Genomic DNA, 17,063 nt, shown 5'->3' on the forward strand with positions numbered 1-17,063 from the left:
CTTGGTAGTCTGGGATGACTTTAGGGCAGCCCCTCTTGTAGTATTTGCTAGGCCTTTCCTCTAGAAACATCGGAAAAGCAAATAAAAAGCACATCTCTTGACATTTACTATGTAAAGCCAGACTAAAACTCCCTCACAGTGAAACATTGTGGGCCAGATGTACTAATGTTTTTGCGCCCACTTCAGGCGTATTTGATTCGTAACGTGCACGCAAAAACATGGCAAGGTATGTACAAACAGGCCGCACTGAGGAAAAAGCGCAGACTGTCTGTCGCGGGAGCTGAGAATGGCTATTTGCACTTTTCTGTGTCATGCATATGCATTCATAGGAGGGTCAGGGGAAAGTGGGAGTATTGCACACAGGGGAGGAGAAGTGCTAATAGCGATTGATTAGGTATTCTGCAATATGTATGAAATCCAAATTGCGGTTAAATGCGTCAATTAGAGAAACCTTTAGAGACAGCTGAATCAGTATTCAGAGCATCCGTTTTTTTCAAAAGCAACCTACACTTCCCAATCTGCTAGACTAGCACTCTGAGGTCCGGGGCCTGTCAGACACTTTTGAGACACCTTGTCATTTTTGAAGTATTTCATCTAACTAAAAACATCTATGCAAAAGGGAAGAGGGGTTGTAGAGGGGGTGGGGACGGGAGGTGATGAGCGATGTATACGTAATGAAGTGACAGCTTAGTAAATTCCTTAGTAAATATGGCAAAGCATAGCGTTCACTTTCTGCGCATAGAAAAACTCGGTATTAGCGCTTTCTCTGTACATCTGGCCCAGTGTATTTTGCCATGTAAAGCCAGACTAAAACTCCCTCACAGTGAAACACTGTGTATTTTGCCATGTGAAGCCAGACTAAAACTCCCTCACAGTGAAACACTGTGTATTTTGCCATGTGAAGCCAGACTAAAACTCCCTCACAGTGAAACACTGTGTATTTTGCCATGTGAAGCCAGACTAAAACTCCCTCACAGTGAAATACTGTGTATTTTGCCATGTGAAGCCAGACTAAAACTCCCTCACAGTGAAACACTGTATTCTGCTGTTGCTCATTTCAATCTGCATTTGCAGTCCACGTAGAGAGCCGGTATAGAGTAGCGCGCTGGTGATACCTGTAGATAGATAGATAGATAGATAGATACTTTATTCATCCCCAGGGGAAATTCAAGGTCTCAGTAACATACAGACAACACACACACATTCACTAACAGCAGAAAAAGTAATTAAAAGTATATAATAAAAAAACACAACTAAGCAATAAGGACAGTAGAAGATAAAGAATATACTAAATATACTAAAATACAAATTATACTAACTAACACTTAATCTAAATCAATTCTAAAAACAGTATCCACATAGTGGTGATTAATCAATCAAGAGGCGCTTGTAATGACTGAGGCAGGGAATGTGCTAATGTGCTAATAGCACGCAGTGATGCAGAAAGACAGTGGTAAAAAGTGCCTAGTGGACAGACAGTATCCAAACATGGAGGTGGTGAAGAGGCAGACTGACTATGCAGAGAAGTCTATCTCTCCTCTTCCCTTAAGTGAAGCATTGAACAGTTAAATGGTGATCGTCTGTGTCACAGTAATACCAGCTCACGCTCCTGATCTCAACTCATTTGGATGTTTTCCACACATACAGTATTTCATTGTCAAAACAAACCGTTGTTATGGGAACCTCTGCATATAGACTGAAGCAGCCATGACAAGTTAAGACTTAAATGGTAAATTAGTCACATGAATAAAAGCCTTTAAGTTGAAAGGTGTGACCATAGAAGTTCAAATATTTTATCTGCTCGGAAAGGCAGCTTGTCAGACTAATACATTTGTTTGAATTAAGGAATGTTTCATGTCTGATGGCGCCTTTGTAGATTTAGTTTTTAGTTGTAAGTAGTCTTAATTAGCTGTCACCAAAAAAGATCCAACAAGCTTGTTTTATTAAATTAGAATCAGAAGATCTCACTGTCGTTTCTGTAGCTATAAAAACATGGTTTATGATTGTAATAAATTGTCATAATATCACATAAATCAGCCTGTCTGAAAATATATGTCCTACCTCAAATGACTATTGTAGAGACTGTTAGAAAATGTTTCTTCCGGTGTCGTAATGGTTCTTATATAATGGCGTATTTAACTCACACTCTAGGTATTATATAAGGCAGTGTGTGTCACTGTCCTCTATTCTATACAATATAAAGTGCACAGATTCAGGGTGTTTGCACGTCTGTACTGGAGTGACTTATGTAAGGAACATGAACAAGTCCTCTACAGTTCTCTCTACCCCTGGCAATGTTGTTGACCTACACATGTGTGAACACACGCTTGCTTGCAACACCCCCACTCCCCGCACACACACACACACACACACACACACACACATTCTCCCTCTCCTCCTCTCACTCACTTTCTCTTGCTCAAGCACACACACACACACACACACACACACACACACACACAGAAATACAATAATAGACACCAATAATGTACAAAGCAGAAAAGAGACAGCTTTATTTAGCAGAAAAGTGCACCCACCCACACACACACTCACACACACACACTGGCATAGCCACACCAAGCCCTGTTTCCGTCACAGAGCAGAAAGGTTACCCCCGGTGTCGGTGGCCGACCCCCTCCGTCAGACGCGAGCGAGCGAGGGAGCAGAAGGCCGCCCGCTGGAGAGTCCTGCTGGCCTGCCTGCCTGCCTGCCGTGCCGCCTCCCATTAGCATGTGTGATAAGTGCAGTGTGTGTCGATGGACCAATTTAGTGTCTGCCTCAACCATGCTGTGGCTCAGGGCCTGCAATATCATTCTGAGATAATCTACCGCTGTGAGGAGAAACGCGAGGAGGAGGAGGAGAGAGGGAGGGAGAGCGAGAGAAAGAGAGAAAGAGAGAGGGTGTGAGTGTGAGGAATGACTCTTCCTCTCTTCTTTCTTGCTCGAAGCGTCAACACACATTTTCCCAAAGAAACATACAAGCACATTGACACACACTCTCAAGTAAGCGCACACACACACACACAAGAGGGTGTGACAAGAAGACATTGAGAGGATTCAACATGATGGCTTTCGGCACAAAAAAAATGCCATCAGTTTACACTCCTCTTTCTCTCTCCCTTTCTGTCTCTCTCTCTCTTTCTCTCTCTCTCTCTCTCTCTCTCTGTCTGTCTGTCTTTCTCTGTCTCCTATTTCTGTTTTTTACATCAGCCGTCTGCATTTTTCGGGGTGATTTTACGGCTGTGGTCATTGTGATGGCAACTGTCCGTCTGTTTACCCGTGGGAGACGGTGGCAGTATTTTAAAGAGTAGCTTGAACTAATGGAGGGAAATTGTGATATTTGAAAAGATTACAGTCATTCAGCCACGCTAATAATGGAGCATGCTATTGGCAAAGTGCTCTCTGTACACGGAGGTGTCAAAACATGGGCAGGATGAGACGCCCTGCATCGTCTCCTTTTAAAGAAGAAAGGGAACAACGCAGGTGAAGGCCTGAAAGAGCAGAGTGTCCCCTTGACATAATTGACCCCTGACATGTATAACAAAGCAGCAAACACATGGCCACATAAAGGGCCATTACGGGTGCCTGACGGGAGGTGATGTAACACAGACAGCAGAGAGGGGCCAATAAAGTGGACGTAGGCTAGCTGGGGGACAGACAGGCGGTGACTCACCGAGGTGGCGCTGAGATGATGCAGAGGCCTGCGGTCCAGTCCCACCGCGGAGCTCCCTCAATCTACGAGCCCTGGCAGGCCTCCCGAGCTCCTATGGTTTCTTTGTTCTTTTTATATGTGTATTATTGGTGCGTTCCCAAGTAGCCTCTTAATGGTAAAGCTCTGTAAAATAGACATACGCTCCAGTAAGTATACTGTAAATAGTCCCTGACAGCATTTCTGCTTTTTTTCTCTTCTCTCTCTCTCTCTCTATTTATTTTCCTTCTCTTTTTTTAAAAGCCTGGTGAATATAGATTTCTGTGTCAGGCGAAATAGCTGTAAGTATATCAATAATGTAAGGCGGCCCCCAAGTCTCCAATGTAATTTAATTCCAGTTGCGGTGAATTATGCCTGGCTGTTAAGCTGCGAATGCTGTTGCCCTGGAGCAAAACGGAACAGAGAAAGGAGTCGGTGCAGGGAGAGTGGAGCACGGTGGGGTTTGGCATGGCTGCTATCTTTTTATTTAATCTGCCTGCACTTCACAAACAAGACAGAGCAGTTTGTCGCTCTGTGACCTTTTGCATGTCGCTGGAATTTATGTCGGAGGTGAGAGTCTCTATAACAGAGCTCTGTCGCGTCTGGAGGTATGGGGGGCTCAGAGCTGGAAGAGGGAGAGAGAGAGAGAGAGAGAGAGAGAGACAGAGAGATTAATATTGCACACTTTAGAGGTGAGACATCCCAGCTGTCTGCTAAAGGGAGAAAGCATCCATAGAAGAAGGTGGAATGGGCAACTGATCAATAGAGAGAGCTCAGGTACACACAGCCTGTGTGCTGTTGTCAGCTGCACTGGAACATAAGGCCTGTGAGCACTAGCACTGAGAGTGAGTAGGAGCACACAGCAGACGGGAGCTTTAGATCCCCGTGTGAGTTAGCATCGCACTGTTGCGCTCTCCCACTGTGCAGTCAGTGGCATACTGTAGCAAGGAATACACTACAGTTTATCACAACAAGCAGTTTGTCCATATAGAGAAACATTTTGCTATAGATCAAGCATCATGATCCCTTAATGATGCAATTATGAGCAATTTTCACTGGTGTTTATGTTAGCAGCTGCACAGTGTAAGAAGGCAGGTGGTGAATGCTGACCTATGCAGTCAGGAGTGTTGAGCTAATGGTAAAGTTGTGTGGGCGAGTAAGAAGATGATCATTTAGCATAGACTAGGGCTGAAGATGGCGTTAAATAGGCCACTTACACGAGGTCTGGATGTATGGAATCAAACAACGCGAGATCTTATCAGTTGAGGTGTTTATTCAACTCCCTTCTAAATGCATCATCCATCAAAGAAGAATGAATCCTCAATAAATGTGCAAATAAACTCCGCTGAGCCTCACTCTGATTGCATAGACCTGCTCCTCAGCTATGCTAGTGTGTGTGTGCATGAAAGAGCCCGACCTGAAACGTGCCTCCATGGCTTGTGCTGGCTCCTCTCTCCAGTGCCCACACAGAAGCTGCCAGGCTTGAGAATATGGCATCATTCATGTAGATTCCTCCATTCATTGTCGTGTGATGTACACATTCACACACTAATGAACATGGTCCTATTTCGGAGGCTGTTGTCCTCTCCCTGAGCGTGTGATGGAGTGTGTGTGAGTGAGGCGTCTGCGCTGTGAGTCATTCTGTTGTGGGCGCTAAAGCTTGGCTCTGCTGTTTTGTGTGTGTGTGTGTGTGTGTCTGTGTTCTGTGTGTGTGTGTGTGTGTGTGTGTGTGTGTGTGTGTGTGTGTGTGTGTGTGTGTGTGTGTGCGTGCGTGCGTGCGTGTGTGTGTGTGTGTGTGCGTGTGTGTGTGTGTGTGTGTGTATGTGAAGAAGACAGAGCGAGGTAGAGAGTGAATCAGCACACTGTCATCAGAGGCGGTGTGTCAGTGCGGGTGATTGAGCTTGTTAAAGGCAGTGCTTGTCCTTCAAGTGCAGGCAAACAGGCTTCTAGGACCACATTTACTGTGCTCGGTTGCTGCCTAAGGATTTCTTTTGGAATCGAATTATACTGTTTTGAGTAGATTTCTGTGTTATTTACTGATTAGTTTTACCTGCAGGTGTCTTTCAGCATTTGTATGGCTCATTGCACCATACTCCATATCTCTGAACAACACTCACTTTGAGAACCTGATTTCTGTTGAATTTATGGTGCCCCTGTCTGTATTTTCCCCCAATAAATTGGAATTATATGAGTAGTTTTAATGCAATTGGCAATGCATTATTATGCAATTGCTATAACTTGAGTACTTTTTTATTATCTTATTCTTATTCTTTCTTATTCTTAATGGCAAGATTGCATAACCCCACATTTGAATATAATGCACCTACTCTTATCCAAGCCATTATTTTGATGGATACCTTTACTTTTGCCTGAGTCATTGTTTTTCTGAAGTAACAGCCTTTGTTTCTGCTATTCATCTGTGCAATATGGTCGAGGAAAAGTTTGATTAATGCCACCGTGCAGTTGGTTCCTATTAACAAAGAGCCTTAAGATCCTTGCATCCTTTTAATAAGCAGACATTCATAAATATCTTTATGGCTGTACTGTATGCGTGCATAATAGTGTATGCACACATATACTATGCATTTACATATGATCGTATATGTGCTGTGTGTGTGTGTGTGTGTGTGTGTGTGTGTGTGTGTGTGTGTGTGTGTGTGTGTGTGTGTGTGTGTGTGTGTGTGTGTGTGTACGTCCGAGTGAGAGAGAGACACAGTGTGTCTCAGGAGCAGTGTGTGTGTGTGTGTGTGTGTGTGTGTGTGTGTCTCAGCTTATATAAATAATACCTTTTCAGTGAATGTCTCCACTCTGCTTTAATGAAGCTATAATCACTTCCCCGATCCCTCAGGCAGTGCATTTGAGGCTCTGCCAATGGAGAACATAATCACAGTGATGCCTCAAAACAACTCAGCTCCTTATCTTCCACATTAGCAACTGTAAATAAGCATCCTCCCGTACACATGCAGCACCGGGAATGAGGGGGGGTGAAAGTCATCCTCAGGTAATCATCCTCAAATGGAACGTGAGAACAGGAACCCAGTGCACTCCTCAGGTAATCATCCTCAAATGGAACGTGAGAACAGGAACCCAGTGCACTCCTCAGGTAATCATCCTCAAATGGAACGTGAGAACAGGAACCCAGTGCACTCCTCAGGTAATCATCCTCAAATGGAACGTGAGAACAGGAACCCAGTGCACTCCTCAGGTAATCATCCTCAAATGGAACGTGAGAACAGGAACCCAGTGCACTCCTCAGGTAATCATCCTCAAATGGAACGTGAGAACAGGAACCCAGTGCACTCCTCAGGTAATCATCCTCAAATGGAACGTGAGAACAGGAACCCAGTGCACTCCTCAGGTAATCATCCTCAAATGGAACGTGAGAACAGGAACCCAGTGCACTCCTCAGGTAATCATCCTCAAATGGAACGTGAGAACAGGAACCCAGTGCACTCCTCAGGTAATCATCCTCAAATGGAACGTGAGAACAGGAACCCAGTGCACTCCTCAGGTAATCATCCTCAAATGGAACGTGAGAACAGGAACCCAGTGCACTCCTCAGGTAATCATCCTCAAATGGAACGTGAGAACAGGAACCCAGTGCACTCCTCAGGTAATCATCCTCAAATGGAACGTGAGAACAGGAACCCAGTGCACTCCTCAGGTAATCATCCTCAAATGGAACGTGAGAACAGGAACCCAGTGCACTCCTCAGGTAATCATCCTCAAATGGAACGTGAGAACAGGAACCCAGTGCACTCCTCAGGTAATCATCCTCAAATGGAACGTGAGAACAGGAACCCAGTGCACTCCTCAGGTAATCATCCTCAAATGGAACGTGAGAACAGGAACCCAGTGCACTCCTCAGGTAATCATCCTCAAATGGAACGTGAGAACAGGAACCCAGTGCACTCCTCAGGTAATCATCCTCAAATGGAACGTGAGAACAGGAACCCAGTGCACTCCTCAGGTAATCATCCTCAAATGGAACGTGAGAACAGGAACCCAGTGCACTCCTCAGGTAATCATCCTCAAATGGAACGTGAGAACAGGAACCCAGTGCACTCCTCAGGTAATCATCCTCAAATGGAACGTGAGAACAGGAACCCAGTGCACTCCTCAGGTAATCATCCTCAAATGGAACGTGAGAACAGGAACCCAGTGCACTCCTCAGGTAATCATCCTCAAATGGAACGTGAGAACAGGAACCCAGTGCACTCCTCAGGTAATCATCCTCAAATGGAACGTGAGAACAGGAACCCAGTGCACTCCTCAGGTAATCATCCTCAAATGGAACGTGAGAACAGGAACCCAGTGCACTCCTCAGGTAATCATCCTCAAATGGAACGTGAGAACAGGAACCCAGTGCACTCCTCAGGTAATCATCCTCAAATGGAACGTGAGAACAGGAACCCAGTGCACTCCTCAGGTAATCATCCTCAAATGGAACGTGAGAACAGGAACCCAGTGCACTCCTCAGGTAATCATCCTCAAATGGAACGTGAGAACAGGAACCCAGTGCACTCCTCAGGTAATCATCCTCAAATGGAACGTGAGAACAGGAACCCAGTGCACTCCTCAGGTAATCATCCTCAAATGGAACGTGAGAACAGGAACCCAGTGCACTCCTCAGGTAATCATCCTCAAATGGAACGTGAGAACAGGAGCCCAGTGCACTCCTCAGGTTATGACACAATCCTGTCTCCAGGGTCAGTAGAACGAGAGCGTTCCAACGGCTCTGATCTGCAGATCATCTGCGGTCTGCCACTCCTGACCATTAAGAGACGGGAGAGAGGCGAGACCAGAGCTGCTGAGTGCCCCCCCACATGCCTGCTGGCCTACAGCACGGGACGCTAGCCATCACCCCCGCCACCCATGCGCTCCCCCCTGACCTCGCTCCCCGCTCTCCCCTGGACCCACTGCCCCCACCAGTTGACCTCTACTCTCCCCCTCATATTCTATTTAAATGTGGAGATGTGGGGAGTTGTGGAGGCAGCAGGAGGGGCCTGGCCTACCAGAGGAGGGTGACAGCTGTTTAGGTGTCCATGGCACTGATACTGACAGCCAGAGCTGTGGGTGGTGGACTGATGAATTGGCTGTGAAAATTTGACAGCTTCGTACAATCTCTGCTAGCACTGTATCGGGTTCTCCCCGCCACATGATAATGTGCAGCTCAGAACTTGTTGGATTGCCCGGGGCTTGCCTTACAGCTGAATAGGGCTTTTGGATTAACTCTACTGCATGTAAGCATTGATTGGGTTGTTTTGTAAGGTAGGTATTACAGGTGGGGTCATGCCATTACTTGGTTGATTGTCAGTGAGCTTGCCAGTCCCCACATTTGATCTGTCTTGTCACTTCATAAGTCACTCAAAGGTGTACTTCAGGGATACAGTATTTGTGCCCAATATTTCAGCCATCTGTCAGAAGATGATGTGCTGTAGATGGATACTTGGCTGTCCCCATAACTTGACCATAGCCCTACCCATATCATCTCCCAGTGCATGGATATGAGATGGAGGAAGTGCTCGTCTGGGCTGTCTCAGTGTCTGGCTCAGCGTCCTCCTCTACTCTGAGGCCTTCACCTGTTCTGCCTCCCTGCTCCTCTCCCTGCGGCGGAGCCTCTCCCACTCCCAGGTCGTTAGCGATCTGTCCCTCCTCCTCATCTTCTTCATTAGGCCCGTGAAGGGCCTCATCAGTGCTAACGCTAGCCGAACCCATTCCCTCTCCCTCTAATTAGTTAAGTAATAGTGCGGAGCGGAGCGCTAGCCGGCGCGGACCCCGGGACCTCCAACGGCCCTCGCTGATGACACCTGCGCCGACGACGGCTCTCAATGATTAGCCAAACCACCGCGTCTAACAGCCACCACGACCAAATGCCATGGCAATTATCGACTGAACAATAATTAGACGTGTCACGCCCTCTTAGCTCGTTTAGCTCAGCGCGCGTAATTAAGGTGTGTTGTTTTCTACAGGGTGTTGCCTATTCTTTGCTTAATGCCAATGTAATGTTCCTTATCACTTTAAATGGCAGTCTGTGCACCTCAGAGGGCATAGAAATACCCATGCTCTGAAGGGTGTGTGGAAAGGGTGCTGTCTGGTGTGTCTAAGGACATTAACCAAGTAGTGCTAGAGGGAAGATATGTGATTGTATATTTTGGTTTAACACTTATTTGTTGTTTTGAAAGGTCTCGAACATAAACACTGTCAACTCTAATGCACTTGTTGTCAGAGGTGACTTAACAACCACCGCGCACCCTGCAATACATTAACCACAATCCAGTGTTCCTACTTTTCTATTTCCTGCTCTTTGTCCTACACTGTGTTCAATCGCGTCGTCCATTTTAGGGCAGTGAGCTGTTGCTGTTGTTGTGGTTGTTTGCAGACGGGCAGGCTGGATGGGTTGTGGCTGAGGGGCTAGGGGGGGGGGGGGGGGGAGCGGGGGGGGCTGGGGCTTGAGCAGTCACAGGAGCTGCCAGATGTTCAAATGGAGCAGCAGCCTCAGCAGCAGCAGCAGAGACAGAGAGACAAACACCTGCCTGTTGGACAGCAGCAGACAAAGGTAGTGGGTGTGAGAGAGACAGACAGATAGAAAGACAGACATGCATAGAGTAGAGACAGACTGACAGACAGAGGAAGACAGAAAAGAAAAAAGGCAGGTAAATAAACGGATGGACAGACATGGCCAAACAGACAGGGATGACGTGTGCGCAGACTGACAGACAGACAGGCTAAAATGAGACATCACGTACGGAGACCAAGAGACAAACAACGGCATGGAGCAAGACAGAGAGGCAAGCAGAATTAGACATGCACAGAGACAAACCCACAGACAGACACTCGACGTGCCTTTTTACCACATACACAAAAGCACATACATATGGATTCTCCCTCAATCATACACACAGAGAGAGAGAGAGAGAGAGAGACACAGACACATAGTGCATAGCCACTCACAGACAGACAGATGAGTGGAGTCCAGACACTCCCTCGGGCAGTCGACTGACTCTGGCAGACAGGAACCCTGCTGAGGGGGTGAGTGGGGCCCCCGTGCCCCCCCCCCCCCACCCCCACCCCTCCCTCCCTCCCCATCACTCGGGCTGGTGGTGTGGACAGCCTGTAGACGTGGGCCAGGCAGCTCCAGCAGCTGGTGAAACTGCCCTGTAATACCCAGTGAAAGAGTGTGTGTGTGAGTGTGTGTGTGTGTGTGCCTGTGTGTGAGATAGTGAGTGAGGGAGAAGAGAGAATGGGAGACAGTACAGAAGAGATTGTGTGACAGCACAGCGGAGGGCAGACTCTCTCACACACAGAGAACCACCAGCTTGTTATGTAGGGTTCATCCGCTTTTACTGCATGTGTGGGGGGATCTCTTGTTTTGTAAGGGAACTCGTGTCTCTCTTTGAGTGTGTGTGTGTGTGTGTGTGTGTGTGTGTGTGTGTGTGTGTGTGTGTGTGTGTGTGTGTGTGTGTGTGTGTGTGTGTGTGTGTGTGTGTGTGTGTGTGTGTGTGTGTGTGTGTGTGTGTGTGTGTGTGTGTGTGTGTGTGTGTGTGTGTGTGTGTGTGTGTGTGTGTGTGTGTGTGTGATGTCAGATGTCAGATGATGTCAGATGCTGCATTAGGCCAACTGTGTTGAGTAGTCGGAGGCTGTATTTTTCCCATATATGTCTGTCATAAGGCTGTATTTTGCTATGTGCTCTCACTTCACTGAGCTTCCCCATCCAAGTCGGGTGCCACCAGGGCAAGTGAGTGTGTCCATTTACCAGACTCTATATATGTGTCTATTGTCTAGGTTTGGTGTATTAACAGTGAGATCCATACAAAATCAGCCGTGTGTGTGTGTGTTTCTTGTGATGAAAATAATGTGTGTTTATGTTATTACATTTGCACCTCTGTCTTTGTGAGTGTGAGAGCATTCGTAGATGTCTTTGTGTGTGAGTAAAACAAACACAGAGAGAATGTGTGTGTGTGTGTGTGTGTGTGTGTGTGTGTGTGTGTGTGTGTTTGTCACAGACCTTGGTTCCTGTCTCTGAGCAACAGCCACTTAGCTATGCATGGTGTAGAGAGGAGGGTGAAATGTCATTCACCGCAGCAGGAGAGCGGAGCGCTTGATGGCACCCACTACACACACACACACACGCACACGCACACACACACACGCACACACAGGGGAACCAGAGCGGCCCCAGGGCCCACATCACTTTCCATGATGATGGGGGGAGCAGGCAGAGAGAGATGGAGAGAGAGGGGGAAGAGTGTGAGAGACGTGGAGTGGAGAAAAGTGGAAAGGCAGAGTGGCAGACGGGAGGAGAGAGAGAGGGAGGGAAGAGATGAGAGAGGGAGGGAAGAGATGAGAGAGGGAGGGAAGAGATGAGAGAGGGAGGGAAGAGATGAGAGGGAAAGAGTTGGGACGGAGGGAAAGAGAAATGGGAAATGTTTACCAATAAGAGAGAGGACGCTTGCCTGGGGCAGGCCGGGCCTCAGCATGCTTGGACAAACACAGCAAGCAGAAAATCGACACAGGGATGTGACGACTTACATTTGCAACCTGTGTGTGTGTGTGACATCAGGTGTGTGTGTGAGTGTGCGCCAGTGTGTGTGTGTGTGTGTGTCTGTGTGTAGGCTGGAAGGAAAGGTCCAACCTTTCCAAAGTCAATGGTTTGTCTCTCACTCTGCCCTGTTCCTGTGAAATATGGCGTCATTGGGCCTGAAGCAGAGGTGGGAATTGGGTTGCTTTTCACCCAATATGTGTGTCTGTGTGTCTACAGCCATCATAAAAGGACTGTCCACACACAAATGTTTGTCCGCTCACCTCCCCTCTGTTATCATCCCCTGACCACTGCAGCGCCCGGCCGGCTACAGGATGCTCTCCAGCTAGAGAGGGATGGATCGGCCTCCATAGGTCACTGTGCTGCTTTATTTCTATTGAAATGAATAGGTCATTTAATAACCACACCACCATGGCTGTTGGAATCTGGGATGTCATAAATGTGACTGTAAAATGGTTTTGAATCTAACCAAGAGAAGCATCATCAGTGTCAAATTCCAGAACAGCAGTAACAGGGCTGGAACATCCCCCACGCACAGGACTTATGGGGTGGAGTGGAACAGTACAGTAACAGGGCTGGAACATCCCCCACGCACAGGGCTTATGGGGTGGAGTGGAGCGGTACAGTACGGCCGTGTCAGAGCGCTGTCCTGAGGGGAGATGTCATGTACACATGTCTGTGGCTGTGCCTCTTGTTGCAGGGCAAATGTGATGTCATGTGAAGCGTGAGTGTGAGCAGCTCTGCTGATGGGGTGGGAGTGTGATGTGATGCGCTGTGCTCTAATGTCCCTGCGCTCTCTGTGTTCACAGGTAGAATGCAAGAAGGCCCAGCCGAAGGAAGTGATGTTTCCCCCAGGGACGCGGGGGCGGGCCAGAGGACTGCCCTACACCATGGATGCCTTCATGCTGGGCATGGGCATGCTGAGTAAGTCCACCTCTCTCTCTCTCTCTCTCTCTCTCTCTCTCTCTCTCTCTCTCTCTCTCTCTCTCACCAGCATGGAGACAAGCTCACAGAATAAGAGAAACAACAACCCAAAATAGTCACAGTGGCTAAGAGGAGTGGGCTGAAGACAGAGAACTCTGCCCTTCTGAGCTGGCCACTGCTGTTGGGTGATTTCTGATTAAACAGTATTTCTTTGCCTCTGTTGCCTTTATGCTTTCAGGAGAGGTGTTAGACCAGAGGTTCCATAAATTGCCCTGAGACAATGCTCCTAGTTAATGGGGCTGTATAAATAAAGTGGAATTGAGCTGGGGCGGCGCTTGGCGAGGCCTCCTCGGAGACAGCCTTGTGACTCGCGGGCTGACACCAGCACTGTATGTTTGAGTTAATGCCACTCCACTCCACTCCAGACTGCACTGGCAGCACGCCAGATCCACCCACAGCACTTCAGCGGCAGCGCTCCCATCCGACACACAGACACAGAAACATCATACAGTCTGTCTCCCAGCACACGCCGTTAGCTTGTGCCTCCCTTCATTTTCCCTTTTTTTCTCTCTCTCGCTCTCTCTCTCTCTCTCTCTTATTCGTAGACATTTCGCAAGTAATGAAAGAGAACAGATAGACAAGAGACGTTGAGGCAGAAAAAGAGAAAAGAGAAAGAGAAAGGAGGGTGAGGAGTGGGGGGGGGGGGGGTGATTCCACTAACCTCCTCCCCCTTGTGTGATCTGGAGCCTGAGCCCCCTTGCTTTACTGACAAGAGATAATTATAGCGAGATTGATCGTCTGCCGAAAGTAAGTGAAGCAAATAAATCGTTTGATGCCTGGCGCGCGTTGCGCACGGCCCAGGGCCCTAATGGAGGCAGCAGGGAGAGGTCGTCCCACCCGTAATTTGCCTTGATGAAGCGGCCATGTGGGGGGAGAGGGCTTGCGTGAAAATATGCCATAGATATTCTGGCCTTGACCCCCTCCGTTCCTCTGGCCAACCTCCTCAGCCCGCCGACCCCCCAAAACCCCCCCAAACCCACATTACAGAACTAAATGAAGAGGAAAATTGAAATAATGTTAAATTATGAATTTATGATTTCATCTGTCCTCCACCTCAGGAGTGCTGAATAATAGGTGGAGGGCTCTTTGTCGTTAGGAAGAGAGGAAGCGGGAGAGGGGAGAGGAGAGGGAGGCGCTGCTCGCCCACTGTAATCCATCTTCCTGGAATCCTCAGCTTCCCGCCCGACACTCCACTGCGGCACCGAAAAACTTTTGTCAGCCATTTGCCCAACTTACGGTAGCTGCGGCCCTGGAGAGCGTCTGAGGGAGTAACTGTTCATTTTGGGGCTGACGCTTGCTGATCTAAGCACCGTCTGCTTTTTTGCTTCTGTACGTTGTTTTTTTTTTATGGGGGGGGGGGGGGGGTTTGGGTTGGTTTGCGGTCTAGAGAGAGGCTTGGAAGGCAGGCCCCGGGGCAGCCGTTAAAACAATAACAGCATCAGATGTGTTCTAAGCGGCGCCCATGGAAACATCTGGTAGAGCAGAGCTCTAAAAGCAGACATCATAGGCTTATTAGGAGCGCGCCGCTAATCAGTCTTATTGTGGAACAAAGACGAGAGCCACTCCACGCAAACGCAGAATCAGGAGCACACGAGCAAGAATATTAACTGATATCTCTCTCATTAGTGCTTTTGTCTAAATATTGATATTTAGGATGCAGGACAAAGTTCCTTTTCTAAAATTTGAATACCCTCATCTCTCAAAAAAAAAGGAATCAACGCAGCTCATTATTTAAAGGAAGTGTAATTTGGTACATTTGCCAAAATCTCATTAAAGAGCACCCCTCTTACTCCCCCTTCACCCCTAACACCCCCCCCCCCCCCCCCCTCGCCTTGCCTTTGTTTACCACACCTAATCGAGCCATTTATCTTTATTGCGTTAAAGGGCCCCATGTATGTTTGCTCCAAATGAGTACACGTTCTAAGCCCCCACACAAGAGCAGGAGCCGGGGCTTATTTTTTAAACAGATGGATAATTGATTCTAAAGCGAATCTGAACTGTTGAGCCATAAAATAGGTGCATTAGTATGCATATTAATAACACAAATAAGGGCTTGTGCTGCTGGGAGGCAGGGGGCCTGATGAAGTGACAGCTTTTATTTACGGGAGAGAAGGTGCATGAAGACAAGACGGTGGGGGGTGCAGTGAGGGGTGGGGGGTGCAGTGAGGGGTGGGGGGAGGAGTGTGTGTGTGTGTGAGGGGGTGGGGTGCTGCTTTTCTTTTCGGGAGATGATCTTACAAAATCCCTACACAATAAGCACCCTCCTGGGAGTTGACAAAGAAGCACCGAAGGTCTATACAGGGACACACACACATACACACACACACACACACTCACACACATACACACACACACATACACATACACAATGAGGGTGTTTGTCTCCCGCTCTCTTATGTTCAGATGTGATTAGACAGAGTAAATAGTGTTCTGATTGAAATGATGTCATCTGAGCCTTATGGCCATTTGTTCCCTGACCTTTGACCTGGCTTCCAAAGCAGTGGGCAGTGCTGCCACATGTCATTCAGCTCTTCTGAGCTCCCTCCTCCCTCCTGGGTCCCACAGCAGCCACTCCCATGCCACCCCAGCCACCGCAGCATTTAGCCCTATTTCCAGTCATGAGCATGCAACAGAACACAGCGTCTTAGCATCCACTTTGGCAATAACCACAGCAGAACCAGCTTTGTGGGTAGATGTTTGTATGCTTGTGTGTGTGTGTGTGTGTGTGTGTGTGTGTGTGTGTGTGCGTGTGTGTGCGTGTGTGTGCGTGTGTGCGCGCGTGTGTGCGCGCGCGCGTGTGTGTGTGTTGTTCGCCTGACGAGCATTGGCTTCCCCTGGGGTTCAGACTCCTGTGTCGCACTAATCCCCCCGCTGTCAATAGAAGCCATGCCACAGTGCATTCACAGTAAGCTCTTAAAATGTCACAGGAGAAGCCTGTGTCATGTATATTTAGCTTTAGCGTGTGGCATTTAGCTCTCCGAGGATGGGGGCCCGCGAGAGCAGAGCACACGACGGCTCTGTGTTTGTGGAGGGCTTCCTCAGCGGCGTCTGGAGATGGGGGACGCTAAGTCAACATGGAATGAAATGACCAGTAATGAGAGGCAAAGGTGAGAGGGCCACCGCAGAGGAGATCTAGCAGTCAGCAGAGGATCCTCTCACACAGAGCGGTGAGGTGGAACATAGAGAACGGACAGAAGGTCCAGTAGGTTTCACTGGGCAGAGACAGACGTGGGATGTGGATGAGATCACCAGGTGTGGCTGTGAATGTCCACTGCCATCATGATGCTCTGCTATGTTGCTACTGTATATGAAGTGTTTACATGCGTCTTTGGCTTGGGACTGGACTAGAGCAGTTTTATGAGGTTGGAATATTTTTTTGAAATGACACAATATTGATAGTTATAAATCATATAGTTAGTCTGTTCATGCCAGAAAATGACAGGTGAAATGTATTCAAAGCTTTGCAAACACCTGCAAATGGAGAATCATGTAGACAGAATCATTCCATATAGACTTCTAAATTTCCATCAGTTCCCTAGTTACATTTCCACTTGAAAAGAAAGGAGGAAAATCTGACATTTCAGCGTCTGTGTAATGTGTGGTTGAATAGATTTATTGCTAGCTAATACAGACTTTAATGAACCATCAAATTCACACAAAACATGGAAGAGTTGATCAAATAAATAGGAAAGAATAACAGTTAAAGTCTTTGGCACTTGTTTTTGGCACTTGACTAATGACAAATTCAGGGAGGAGAGAGGAAAGAGACATTAAGATGTGATATAAAGGCAAACCATAACACATAGCAGAGAGTAGATGTGATCATGTGTCCCATGCCGCTCTGTCTGGT

General features: G+C 47.8%; 1 protein-coding gene across 10 annotated transcripts in view; it reads left to right on the forward strand.

The window, feature by feature from the left end:
• msi2b (musashi RNA-binding protein 2b) overlaps positions 1-17,063 on the forward strand; it is a 226,662-nt gene that overhangs the window by 160,638 nt on the left and 48,961 nt on the right. For all 10 annotated transcript variants that reach the window (XM_076281916.1, XM_076281917.1, XM_076281918.1 and 7 more), the window contains exon 9: positions 13,039-13,153. In XM_076281916.1, coding sequence (XP_076138031.1) covers positions 13,039-13,153 — 115 coding nt within the window. The remainder of the gene's footprint in view (positions 1-13,038; positions 13,154-17,063) is intronic.

This window comes from Alosa pseudoharengus, unplaced genomic scaffold, assembly GCF_046254945.1.
Source record: "Alosa pseudoharengus isolate Yale_2024_CS ecotype anadromous, Long Island Sound unplaced genomic scaffold, YU_APseudo_1.1 YU_APseudo_1.1_scf_13, whole genome shotgun sequence".
NCBI classification, from domain to species: domain Eukaryota; kingdom Metazoa; phylum Chordata; class Actinopteri; order Clupeiformes; family Clupeidae; genus Alosa; species Alosa pseudoharengus.